Raw genomic sequence first — 13,397 nt, 5'->3', positions numbered from 1 at the left:
GCAGGGGAGGCTGTCTGAGCGTATCTGTATCCTAACCCCGCTGCGTCGGGCGCTAGACCCCGAATATAGGCCGCACACCCACTTTAAAGACTTAAAGTGGGGGGAAAAAAGTGCGGCCTATATTTGAGCCAATATGGTGTGTATGTGTGTATATATATATTTTTTTTTTAATTTTTTTTTTTCAAGTTTTACTCTTTTAACGTGTCTTCAATACCGAAAGTTAAATAATTAAATCAAGATGTTCAAAGGAAAACAATAAAATCTTTGTTAAACTCTATCCTTTTTATTGATCAAAACACCCTTACTCACAGATTAGAAGATGTTGTATCCTTTGGCTCTGTTGATAAAGGATGTGATTCTGCAAAATCAAAGCACCCGGCCAGTTCTGTGGTTATGGCCTGAGGAAATGAGTTTAGTCATGACTGAGTAAGACCTCTGTCCCTCATCCCAACAACGCTGTCTTCAGCCAAAACCTGTTTTCTAAAAAAACAAGTTACATTGTTACAGAAAGGGCTGTAGACAGAGTCCCTGAGCTGATTTATAATCGGCATTTCCAGAGCAAAATTCGAGAGAGATTATTATAATTGGAGATAATTCCAGAATTGTCAGTTATGGCAAACAAAACAGCTTCTGGGAAAAAATAAAACCAAGCTATATTTTACTGGAATTCATTTTTTTCATAGTGTCTGATTAAAAATAGTTGTTTTTGATTGCTAGTATCTAAAGATTATGTAAAAGTAAATATCGTGCTGGTTTTTTGTCTAGTTTTTATATATTGTTGTGGCTGCATGAATGTGTTCTAGCTGTGTATGATTGCCGTGACTCCTTATCATGATGCCTGTTGTAAACAAGAGGATAGCTCACCACCCAGCTGGACGCTGACTAAAGTCTGTGAAAGGACGGACTTCATTAGCATTGCTGTAAAGAATCCGCTCAGTGTGGTGATTGTTTGTTGCAAAACACAGAAAATGTCACATGACTGACAACAATGGCGGCCTCCAGGTTTGCAGATAAAGGAAGTTTATTGGAGTAAAATGAAATAAAACTGGGTTTCTATCAATGCTAACCTACTTTATTGTATGCAGCGCTGGGCTTTATGCCCAAGGAAAAAACTATTATTTTCCATGGGACTTGCCCCTTTTTCATAGGCATTCAGCTAATAAGTTATTACCAGCAGGGGCTTGTGGTGTTTTGAGGGCTACGTAGGTTTCATGTGTAGCATATTAATAGGGAGCCAAAGCACCAGTAGGCAGCATGATATCACACTCCAAAACAAGCCTTAGGTAAAGGGACTAGGCCTTCACTACCTAATGGAGCGTTTGCTAGCCTTATAAAAAATATTAAATATTATAAATCCACCGAAGCACAGACACTGCACACCTCTTCAATAAAATGGTAATTTTATTCCAGCCTAAGAAAGGCCTTTGGATATACTATATTTGGCTGAAGCACAATCCCGGGATTTTGTTCTTAAATATTAAAATGGCCGTCCGTTTTTTTTTTTTGAGTGGACAGCTAGCACACTGGGAATGCGTTGTGGTCACTTTCTGTGAGGGCACCTAAATACGTTGGGCGTCTGGAGGAACATGAGACCATATGGCATAAGACTGTATGCTTCAATTTCTATATATTGTGAGTATTGGAGGTTTTTATTTGTTACTTGACACTTGGTCAGGGAATGCCTCCGTATAGCCGGATACACGTATTTTTTCTATTCTGAGGTTCTTCGCTTCCCTTGTGTGTCACACACTCTTCCGAACAGATGTGTACAATCTTTTTTTTATTTTATTTTTTTTTTCATTTTTTTTTTTCCCTCCATGGAATAGAAATGTAACAGCTAAATTGCAAATAGCACTGCACAAGCTTCTAAATTGCATGTTTGACGCTACTAAGCTTTAATATGATTATTTTACATGCTTGGACTTCGATGAAGACTTGAGTTTTTAAGTTAGATGCTTGCAATGCAAGCAGAGAGCATTAAGAAATAAAATGGTTGTTCAGCAATTTCTTATATCCTTCAAAGGAATTTTAAGCTGCCTTAACTTTTGCCCTGTAAGCAGTCATTGGGTATTACGGAGCCATGCATGCGATGAGGTTACCACAAGGGAATAATCTCCATTACAAAAGGGAGACCTCTTCTTGAGGACATATACAATTCTGAATTTGCCAGTGACCTTTAAAAAAAAAAAAATACACCATTTCAGTTTCATAATTACGTTTATTTAACCCTGAGTGCCGGGGGGAAGTTGGCTATAGATATAGGGGAAGAGGGGCTTACACTTACATAGGGAAATATATACACACATTTGTATATTTTGTTGGCTGTGTTAAGCGATTTATAGATGCCTAGCTTAGCGAAACTGTACATTTAAATCACATAAAACAATTTGAAAAAAAGGACATAAACCCCCCTCCGTTATTTCCCTATAAATGCCACTCCAAATAATTTTTGTCTTAAATTTTGGATAAAAAGTTAAGCGGTATACAGGTAAAACCTTAACTCATAGGGCTGAATTTTGAAACTCTGATTTAGAGCGTGATGTTTTAATGTCATTTAATCATACAAATGAATTGCATACAAATTGCTAGTTGAATGGACTCCACTGCTAATGAAACAAGGTACATTTCTTCCTCATGATCAGTAGCACTCTTGTTGAAGCCACTAAAGCAGCAGCCATCATATGTTCAGCTGTCATAAATGTGATTGGCAGCTGCTACTCCTATTGACCAGAATGGGAGTTCTGCTGAGCATGTGCAAGAAGCATACTGAGGTATGCTCCCTGCTTACGGTAGATGCAGCTGGGGGAGGAGTTAAATAAGACAGAAGCACTCCTGTAACTAAAGAATGCCTGCATCAATTTATGTATCTAATAAATGCAAATTGCAAAGGTGGATTCATTATGCATTTAACATGAAAAATCAGATTGGAGGGTTCCTTTCAATAATTGTTCTTACTGGTCTTATATTTAATCGGCAATTAACACAATGTGTTAATGTGCCAGTCCGTAATGTGAAAGCAGATCTACAATTACATTGAATTTAATTTTCAGTCAAAGCTGTTTCACACAGTAGATCAATGTAAAGAGCTAAAAACTTGACTTTACTTAATATGTATGTTTTTTATTTTCTCTCTCATAACCTGCTAGGAAAAATAAAAGCAGACCTTTGTTTTTTGTTAAGCTTGTTAGAAGACAAGCTGTTTCATAGATCTTGAGTATCTATTAGGACACATAGGGGTCTCACACTTGGAGTGAGATGTCTACTGATAATGTCAGTGTGCGATTAGCTGTGAGCTGAAAGTGGGGAGGAAGACAGCGAAACCTTTAAGATGAAGAAAAGTATACTTTTGTCTGGTTTGATTATCATAAAGTGAAAGACTGTACTGATCATGTTCTGTATTTTTCATCTTCTCGGCAACCAAAAAACACATGGTTGACCAAAACTAACAGTCATTCTTTGTTATACTTGGTATCTGGTCTTCGAGGAGAAGTTTGAGCATTTGATCATAGAACTTAATACATAGAATGGCATAAAGCAGCTGTCCTGTGGTTTTAGTGGTAATAGTGCTCTTTTGTATGTCAGCGGTTTTACCCCTACAAGTTCCCTTATCCACAAGCCAAGGCCCAATGTGTGACATTTATTATAATTGAGACAAAGGGAGAACCCAGGTGGCGAGCTCAATCAAAACCCTGCTTGTCATCGATCTAGAAATTAACATGTAAGATTCTCTGGCGTTTCCTGCAACAGAAAGCGTTGAATGGCTTGTGTTTATATACTTTTAGTGAAAAAACATCCTTTTTCATATATAATGTTTTTTTTAAACGTATTCTGCACTGAGAGAATTTGTGTTTCTTTTCTGCAATTAGATTTTAACACAGACATGGAAAAAGAAAACTTTGTTCACAGGATATAGATAGATCTTCCAAAGTTTTTACAATTTCATTCAATTTTAAGCTGTAACCTGTTAAAATGAATTGCTGTATTTTACACACTCATATCTGCGTGTACGATAACAGGGCTGACTTTTTAAGTCCTCAATTGGTCATGCCTGTTTGCATGTGCTATATTATAAAGAAAGACATATATGTTATGTGTAAGACTTGCATAAAGATATCCATGGAAAATAATTTTCGTACCCATCTTAATCATTCATCATGTTCGACAATAGCCATAGCAACTGTATGGGCCACTTAATTTTTTTTTCCTCCCATTTTTTAAGAATGTACCCAGAGTACTTATGCATTCTCCTTTCCTGGGGTTGTCCGGAACAATAAACTGTCCCTTTAGTTTAGAGTTAGACACACACCTGTGATCAGTATAGCTTTTTTTGTTTGCTAGGGAAACTATCTACAATGTTTCATACATTCAATAGCCTGTTTAAAATAAAAAACAAAACTAAAAACACTAATTCTTTGTGTAACTGTGTCCTTTTTCGCCACAGGAATCTTTGCAACAGTTGATCATGATGACTTTGCCAAACATTCTGATTATTGGCAAGAATCCATTTTCTGGTAAGTAGCTTAGTATTACCCACAGTCCTTAAAATTGGATCTAGCACACAAATGAATAATGCATACTTAAAAGGAAGATGTGATGGTGATTACAATATTTGTGCCGTAACCCCGTGACCTATTGACAGTTATATTCTTTGCCAGAAAAAATTAATATATTCTTAAAATCTTTTAAGTAGGTTTGTTTGCCCATCTGACTGCCATTCGAATAGCAGTGTTTATTCATAGAAATGCAAAGTGTTATTCCTAAGTAGCTTTATTTCTGTTTGGCAGAGCAAGGTAGTGATGAAATGAAAAAACTTCTCCTTCTATTGCTGGGTTGTGCAGTCCAGGTAAGTTCCTGATTCTTTACGTTGTACTCTGTTTCATGAGTCGCCCAGTTTTCTGAAATATTTATGTAATAAATGTTGTGTTCTATAGTTTGATCGCATAATACTAAAGCATCCTTGTATGCATTCGTACGCGAGATCTCACTGAACAATTTTTTTTTTGTTAAGGGGATCGCAGCTTTCATGATCCTTGGCCCCTTTGCCCCAGGGCTCCCGCTGTCCCCTATGCTTGTGTTCGCTACATGTCCGAAAAAATCCACGAACTGGGACATTACATCAAATCTTATTGCTCCACGTTACTCAGACCTGGGGCGACCACAAGAATGGGGGGATAATGTCACGGACAAAACATCAGCCTGTCCCATGACGTTATGGGAGATGGACCTGAAAGGCTTAAGAGAAACCAGGCTCTTCCCAAGAGTCCGGAACAACACCCTTATCCAGACCGGTTCACCTCGTCACCCTCAGTTACTCGCTGCCACCACAAAGTTATAAAAATACCTAAGGAGGCTTTGGTAACCCCCTATTCTGCTCCAGCTATAGAAAACCCCAATTTAGCCTAAAATCTATAATGTCCATATTAGAAATAAATGGTGACATGATACAAGCTGCTATTCACCTACACTAAGAGTTCAAGATTAGAGCACAAACAAAACTGATTCATTTTATATTTAATGTGAGTAAAATATCAAAAATAATGATATGAGGACATACAAAATAGGGTTGAAGTAAACAAGCACTAAACACAAACTATACCGTACCAAAGTAAAATAATCTGCGGCAATGACCAGATGTTCGTCTTTTGTCAAAAGAAATTCAGTAACTTGTGTTTATAGGAATGTCCTTTCTCTAGGACAACGCCTGTTTGGTGTCACATCGGGGGAGTGTGTGGCGCAGGCACTTTACGACTTTCTTAATGAGTTAATACATAAAAATCCGACGGCAAACGATTGCCTGATATTTTAAAATGTCATATTTTGGTTGTTATGACATCTTGTGTGTTAATAGCTTTGGGTTGATCACCTCTCTCAGATTATAACGAACATATAGGTACCAAACATCTACCTGACAGTGGGACTTTTTTTTTTTTTTTCCCCCCCATTGCCCAGGCCTCATTTGACCCCCTCTAGCCATGTTTCCCATCTTCTGGAGGGCACTCATGTTATGAGTCTACTATTAACAGGGCTGGACTGGGGAAAAAAGGCAGTCCTTTAAATAGTAGGACACCAGCTTACTGATGTGACACCCGTGCGCTGTGAGAGGAAACTCTTTTGCCGCCCAGGGTAAGCAGGAACCTATGATGGAAAAGAGCGTTTCCTCACACAGCGCATGGCTGCGGGATCGCGTTAGGTGGCCATCGTTCTACATCGATATCTGTGCGGCCGCAGTGCTGCATGGCCGGCTCACCGGTAAATATCCCCGGTAGGCCAGTCCGACCCTAATTATTAAAACCTAATAATATTTTTAACATCAGAACTATGAGGATAGCTAGGAGCTGTGTCCCCTGTGTGACTCTAGTGCCCAGTCCTCATAGGAATTTATGGCACCCTGGACAGGTTATCTGGCATCTTTTGAAGATATCCTGCTTTGGTGCGCTTCATGTTTCAGTCACTTTATGGTGGGGTTTGGACAGGTTTCTAGATGACGTTTAATACTGGATCTGCACTAAGAAAAGTTAGATTTTCTGGTTTTGCAAGATACCTTATTAACCCTTCCTGTAGCCTTATGGCAACTTTTAATGATCACAAATGGTTGGAAGAGAAATGTGCTCTGCTGATCATATGAGAAGCTGTGTTTGCTATTACTACCATGTTGGTAATTTTTATTGTGTATTAAACCTGGCTTTGCAAATTTATGTAGCATTTAGGAGCCTTTTTGTATTTTTATAGGTACCTGGAAGATATATAGCTATATATCCATAGACCATTTCCCATTGAAAATGGCACAAAAATCTAGAATTTAGGAACCAAAACTCTTTGGGCACCTGGTATTTTATCAATCACTAATATTAGAAATGACGGCTTGTAAAGGACCAACTGCAGCCCTGCACCACTGCCATTTAATCTGTCACATTCCCCTATGACTTCTGATTCTTAGAATTATTCCTCCCCATTTATCTATTCCAATAACTTCTTGACGGCTTCAGGCATGATTCAGAACCTTATAGATATATAAGGTTTACATAAATCCATCACCCTTTGTGAAAAACAAAACCTGTATACATTTTTTCTGTTCTAATATAGTATTTTACTTTATTGTCATTGTTTTTGTGTTAGTGTGAAAGAAAAGAAGAGTTCATTGAAAAAATACAGGATTTGGATTTTGATACAAAAGCAGCTGTGGCATCCCATATCCAAGAGGTATTTAAGTAGATACATTTTAGATTGATTATTACTTTATTTGGTGATTGGGGAAACCCTTTTCTTCAAGCAACATTTCACTTATTCCTTTGCCCAGGATATTAACAATAATTCTGTGTATTGATAAGTCCATCTCTGATTATACATTATTCTGCATACCAACGGCTAAGTTGTATATTTTACTCAAGATATGCTGATGTTACTGCATTTAATTCATCCTATAAGAATGAGAATGGCTCTTAAGATTTTATTATTTTTAAACCAATTTGCATGTATTTTTTTTCCCCGTAAGGTAACACACAATCAGGAAAATGTATTTGATCTACAATTAACGGACACGGCTGATTTGTCCCAAGAGGATCTACTGTCCCTCTTGAAAAGCACCAGTTTCCATTTAAAAAGGCTTGTCAATGAACGAGATGACCAATCAGAGGTAAGACCATTTTCATTGCTGCCAAGTGTCTCAAGACAACGGTGACAGGCCATTATGCATGCACAAGGCTTGGTCGCAATGTATACCGGGAGGAGAATTGCATTGCTGTCGTGTGATGTCACACACTTCTTGATTATTAGATGATATTTTTCTGTTTGAACATAGGTGGGGTAATAAGGCATGTATGTACTTTCTGAATATTTTTAATTATTGTTTTGTTATCAAGCACTATTATTTTTGTCTGCCATAGTGTCTGTGAACGCACATAAAAGACAAGTTCTTGGTTTCTCTTATACACTCTCGTAGCTGTAACCTAATGATGTGGATGAGGGGCATGCCACTCAAATGTTTAATTTTGGTAAACATTTAATTATTTTATTGTATGGTATTTATGGCCCATGCTTGCTAAATTTCCCCTTTTTTTCCTGCTTGACAAGTGTCTATACAGCCCCCCCTCAAGTCATTTATTACCATTGAGACCTCAAAAAAAGGTTGTCCTGCGCTGTTCTCCATATGTACTACGAGTCCGGCGAGCGTTAAAGACCTGTTGGCTGGTTAAGCAGATTTAGATGTCTACATAGCTCCGTCTTGTCGCATAGCGGCTGTTAATGTGATTCACGGCTGTGAAAGGCCTTGCGAGTTCTTGCCGAAGTATTTGATGAATCGAAGTATTTGATGAATCGCTGCAAGCAGCCGTGAAGTGCTAGTGCTGGGAGAGGCAGGATTTGATAACAGGCTGAAAAGTTATTTCAGGGTGACAGATAATTTATTTACAGCGTGATTTCACAGCTCCTTGTTAGGTCTCCAAAAGGAAGTGTCATGAACAATGAAACATATCCGCGTGCTATTAAGCTTCCAGTTCGTTCAATAGTTGGCTTTGCATGGTTTGTGTATTATGGCCATCGCCGTATAAAGGACAGGAGACCAATGTTTTGTGATATAGCCAAAGTAGATTATATAAATTTAAGGCTAATGGTGATTTGTCCTGCACAAAGGACTGAGGGTGATTAAACTGGTTAGTTTTTGCTATTTTAGATGATAGGGCCATCTTCACTTTTCTTGCAGGAAACTCTCGCTGGGGTTGACACTTCATAATGCATATTTAAGTCAAGTAAATGTGTGGTTTCATCTCGCCTACAGACTCGTTATTTGGCAAATAAATCATGCATGTGGGTGCTTTTAGAGCAACTATCAGCTGGGATTTGCACAAAATGTCCATTCTGGGCTGATCTCTTGCGACGGTCCTCTGGCCAGAGGTGCGCGATCTCTACTGATTGTAATAACTTCTGAATCCCGGCTCATTACTATTTTATAGACTATTATCGAGCTGACGGAGGAGAGGGACTCTCTTCACTTCGCACCTCTGCCTACATGTGCACAATCTCCCTCCGGGTCCCCGGGTATGAGGCGTACGGAGAGCAGGCAGCACCTGTCCGTGGAGCTGGCAGACGCCAAAGCTAAAATAAGACGGCTGAGGCAGGAGCTGTGAGTATCAACTACGTCAAGTTCAAAATCTCAAGTGTTTCTAATTTTGAAAGATGGAAGCAGCTCTTCACGGCATTGTATTGTATTGTTTGATTTTGGTAATTTACTGGAGGTCAATGGGTTTTGCAATTCTTTTTATATGTAGTTTAGATGAAAAACACTGTTATTGTACAGGAACTGGGTTTGGGGCAAATCAACATGTTCTACTCCTCTATTGCCTTTTTAAATAGAGACTTTTCAATACAAGGTTTGCAAAAAATCCACATAAATCTGTGACTGACATCCTCAACCCCTTTCAGCGTGTCGAGTGATTTGCTTAGGGGACTTTATTTTATAGAGAGAGGTTTGGTTCACTTTTTCCAGTTTTAGCATTGACTGTCATATCCTGCATCTATTTTAGGATCCTTTGGTTTTAAAGGTACGGTAATGTCTAGTTTTTCTTTTCCCAGGCAACATGTAAAGAAGAGTTAGTCAGATTATTGGATTGTCATCTTTCGCTCTTGTTTATGTACTTGTGTTTAACGTTGGGTTCGTGATAGAAGCAAAATTGAGTTCTAGCCTTACATAGCCTATAGATTGTTGATTTATTTTTTAACAGTAAGATAACCCTAATATTTAAGGTGTGTGGCTGGAGGAGAGTTCAGGGGCACAACGACAAAAAGCAATGCATCTTATCTGATGAACGACCTTGTAGTCCTGCAAAGTGGCTAATACAGTGAGGAAATGTAAATATGCAGGGGATAGGCTTAAAGCCTGAATCTAAAGACAACATTAAGGACTGATTGATTAAGGTTTGGGTCTTTAAATCCGGAAAATGGGTAGACCAGATGGGTCAAACGGCTCTTATCTGCCATCTGGGGCCATAGGCTAGTCTTATGTCTCTGGTGCCGCCTTCCCATAATACACCTCTATAGAATATGATGGCACGATATAAAACTATAATAACTTTATCTGACAGCTTGGAGATGCAGAAGTAGTAAGATGTGCTTTGACTTTCCTGTAAAATTCACATAAAATGAATTAAGCTTACTGTATAACAACTTTTCACAATCTGCAATATTCCCTAATGACCACCCAACACACCGTCCCAGCCATAACACTGCAAGTGGCATATGTGAGAATTGGAAAAGATTCCCACGCCAGCTCGGTGACTTACACCTAAGCAGAGAGAGGGGCATCCGACACATTCTAAAGTATATGTAGTGCAATATATATAATATATTTGGTTGTACTTTCCAGATTTTTGGAGATATATCATAATTCTACCTTTGCCAGATAGTGAAACATATGATTTGGGGGTTGAGGAAAGGGATCATAAAGACTTAATACATATAAAATTATGTTCCAGAAATATTTAACTTCTTCAAATGTGCAATTAAAAATAATTATAGGCTGCACTGTACAAAAGTAAATATGATCCTAGCATTACTGTGTACAAACAGTTTCCCTAAAATTTAGAATTGGAACTGAAACAGAGTTATTTGTAAAATATTGAATTGTAATAAAATAAAAAAAATACCCTTTTTTTGTATTATTGTCCTGGTATATAAGCCACCCAGAAAAATCTATGTAATTTTTTATTTTTTATTTTTGCGAACTCGGGAGACTCTGTAAACCTATGTGATAATAGATTTTCCTATAGTAAAATGTAGAGCTACTAATTTTATTTATGCTATACATTTTATTATTTTATTTCAGATTAGAATGCAGCCATTTACTATTCCTATATTGTGGGTTTGTGTATTTTGAGACCGATCTCGAATAAGAAATCAACCTATGTTAAAACAAATATGTAAACCAATTAAGTCCGTTGACTTGATGAGAAAATTGGGAGGATGTTGAACACATCTGCTAAATTGCATCTACCCTTCCAATTCCTTGGTATCGCTGATGTAACGAGGAATTTTATCATCCAATACTATGTAGGTTCACGGAGTCGCGTTTCACTAGGGGACTATTTTAATACCTATTTAAAGTTCAGAAGTTAATAAAATAGTAGTTTGTGGGAAAAATCATACTAATGCGACTTGTAGGGGCGAAATTGGAAACATATGTCTAGTGTACTAGGTTTTTTTCAGTTTTTTCCAGAATAAAAAGGAAAATAAAACATTTGTGATGCAGAAAGCAAACCTGGGAATGTTCGGTACATCGGTTTTAGGGTCGTTGCTCAAACAGCTCAGGTGTCAGATGGACAGAACGTGTGACCCAACTGTCTGGAATTTAGAGAGTTCCGTTATATTGCTAGATTTGAACAAACCAGAAGAAATTTTTTTCCGAGGGGCCTCGTTTTCTGATTGTCTTTCTGCTCGGAGAGACCGCCCAATACATTCTGCACACAGCTGCATTGTAGAAATTGGCTTAAAGATTGCAGTTATTACTTTGATTGGCACTTAATAGATAGTCTAAACATTATATGCCAGTGTGCTCCTCTAATTTGGTTCGGTCCTTCTCAGTCTGGAGATAAAAACCTCTAATTAGAAATCTTAACGACTGCAGGAGCTTGCATGCTATTATAAGCGCACCCTTTCTGTACGAGCCGCCGCTCTAGCATTGTGCGCTCCAATTAGTTGCTATCTTTTTTTTTTTTAAAGGAAGTGAAGGAGTTGGTCTGCAGAATGAATATCAAATAAGCGCATTGTTTATTCGGTAGAAGTCAGGATCTGATTGATGTACAGCGCCGTGCTTTCTGTGCTGTAATGAAACAAGTCTGTCCACAGCTCTTACATTTGACACTCTAGTTCTATTCAGTCTAGAAATGTGTGGTCTCTCTTAATTGAGAAACTTGTTCATAGAATAAGATGGTTCTGGAAGCCTTTGTGAGGTTCTATACACATCCTTTGTTTTCTGAGATGGGTAAATAAGTGGATCAGTCTCCAATCAGAGGTGGTAGTGGTTAATAGTGTGATAGACATATACCTGTCCTGTGTCTAAGTCAAGGCCAACAACTGATTAAGTTTTGTCCATGTTCCTGCTGTAAAAACCTCAAGCTACCTACGTGGGCCAAAAGGTTCTCATCTACTGCCAAGTTCTATATTTCTTGTTACTGATCTGTTTGGCTCCTGAAGTGTAGATGCATAGTTACCTAATATTTGTCGACATATTAAATTATACGTCGGTGCCTTAACTAGGATCCCACCTACATGAACATTACATGCGCTTCTGGAAGGGGGAGCAGGGAAAGCGTGCCTCATCTTTTGTGGCACTTGGTCCATGGTCAACCTGGAAATTCATCCATGGTTAACTCTTTGGGACTGGCCCTTCACGAAGCTGAAAACGATTTGTCGCCTAAACTTGCCTGCTGCTTACTGTCTTACTGATCCGTCACATTCTCCCTGCCCTATGTTTTTGTATATTGTTTGTATCTTAACCTTACGTAAATATCATTATTCTCTCCATTTTCTAGAGAAGAAAAAACTGAACATTTCTTGGACAGTAAACAGGAAGCTGGACAGCTGGAAGCCGAGTTAAAGCGACTACAACAGGAAGTTAGTATTTTGGGGGGTTTTATTTTTTTTTACCATTGCGTATCCCATTTTTGTGTAGAATATTATGTTTTCCAAATGTGTTACATTAGAAAACATACAAAGTTATCCGCTTTGCTTTTAAAAAGAAGTAATTAAATCTCAATGATCTCATATCTCTTTAAATCCCCAGAATATGAATTTGCTCACAGATGCTAGGTCTGCTAGGGTATACCGAGATGAACTAGATGCACTCAGGGAAAAGGCGATCCGAGTTGACAAGCTCGAAAGTGAAGTGAGCCGGTACAAAGAGCGAATGCATGACATTGAATTCTACAAGGCCAGGGTGGAGGTGAGTGTGGAAAACATGAAACCGTTATGAATTCCAATGTTATGCGAAAAATCAGTAAAGGTTGTGAGTTGAGTTTAGCTGAAATCTATGTAGAATTTAAAAATAAAATTTATATCCTTATATCAAGACTTTGTATCCATAAGTAATTAAATGAAGTGATCATGTGATCTGTTTGAGACAATGTTTCTCATTTAGTAAATATGTATTTTGATATTTCTTGGTTTTCTTAACACGTCGCCCACAATAAATGTTTTAATTTTAAATCTGATAACCTTTTCATAACGTAATTTCTGTAGGAATTAAAAGAAGACAATCAAGTGCTTTTAGAAACCAAAACAATGTTAGAAGACCAGCTGGAAGGGGCCAGAGCTCGCTCTGATAAACTACATGAGCTGGAGAAAGAAAACTTACAACTTAAAGCCAAATTCCATGACATGGAGATGGTAAGAGTCATCAGAAATTCTAA

The 13,397-nt window shown here is 38.0% G+C and overlaps 1 protein-coding gene across 1 annotated transcript in view; it reads left to right on the top strand.

The window, feature by feature from the left end:
* LOC149303191 (girdin-like) overlaps positions 1 to 13,397 on the top strand; it is a 60,884-nt gene that overhangs the window by 19,414 nt on the left and 28,073 nt on the right. The window contains exons 4-11 of the mRNA XM_089481365.1: positions 4,442 to 4,511; positions 4,785 to 4,843; positions 7,117 to 7,200; positions 7,493 to 7,633; positions 8,949 to 9,118; positions 12,522 to 12,603; positions 12,773 to 12,931; positions 13,228 to 13,374. Coding sequence (XP_089337491.1) covers positions 4,442 to 4,511; positions 4,785 to 4,843; positions 7,117 to 7,200; positions 7,493 to 7,633; positions 8,949 to 9,118; positions 12,522 to 12,603; positions 12,773 to 12,931; positions 13,228 to 13,374 — 912 coding nt within the window. The remainder of the gene's footprint in view (positions 1 to 4,441; positions 4,512 to 4,784; positions 4,844 to 7,116; positions 7,201 to 7,492; positions 7,634 to 8,948; positions 9,119 to 12,521; positions 12,604 to 12,772; positions 12,932 to 13,227; positions 13,375 to 13,397) is intronic.

The sequence above is a fragment of the Sceloporus occidentalis genome, unplaced genomic scaffold (genome assembly GCF_023333645.1).
Source record: "Sceloporus occidentalis isolate IW3139 unplaced genomic scaffold, rSceOcc1.0.p SCAF_15, whole genome shotgun sequence".
Classification (NCBI taxonomy): Eukaryota; Metazoa; Chordata; class Lepidosauria; order Squamata; family Phrynosomatidae; genus Sceloporus; species Sceloporus occidentalis.
This window is presented reverse-complemented; position numbering and strand designations above follow the sequence as displayed.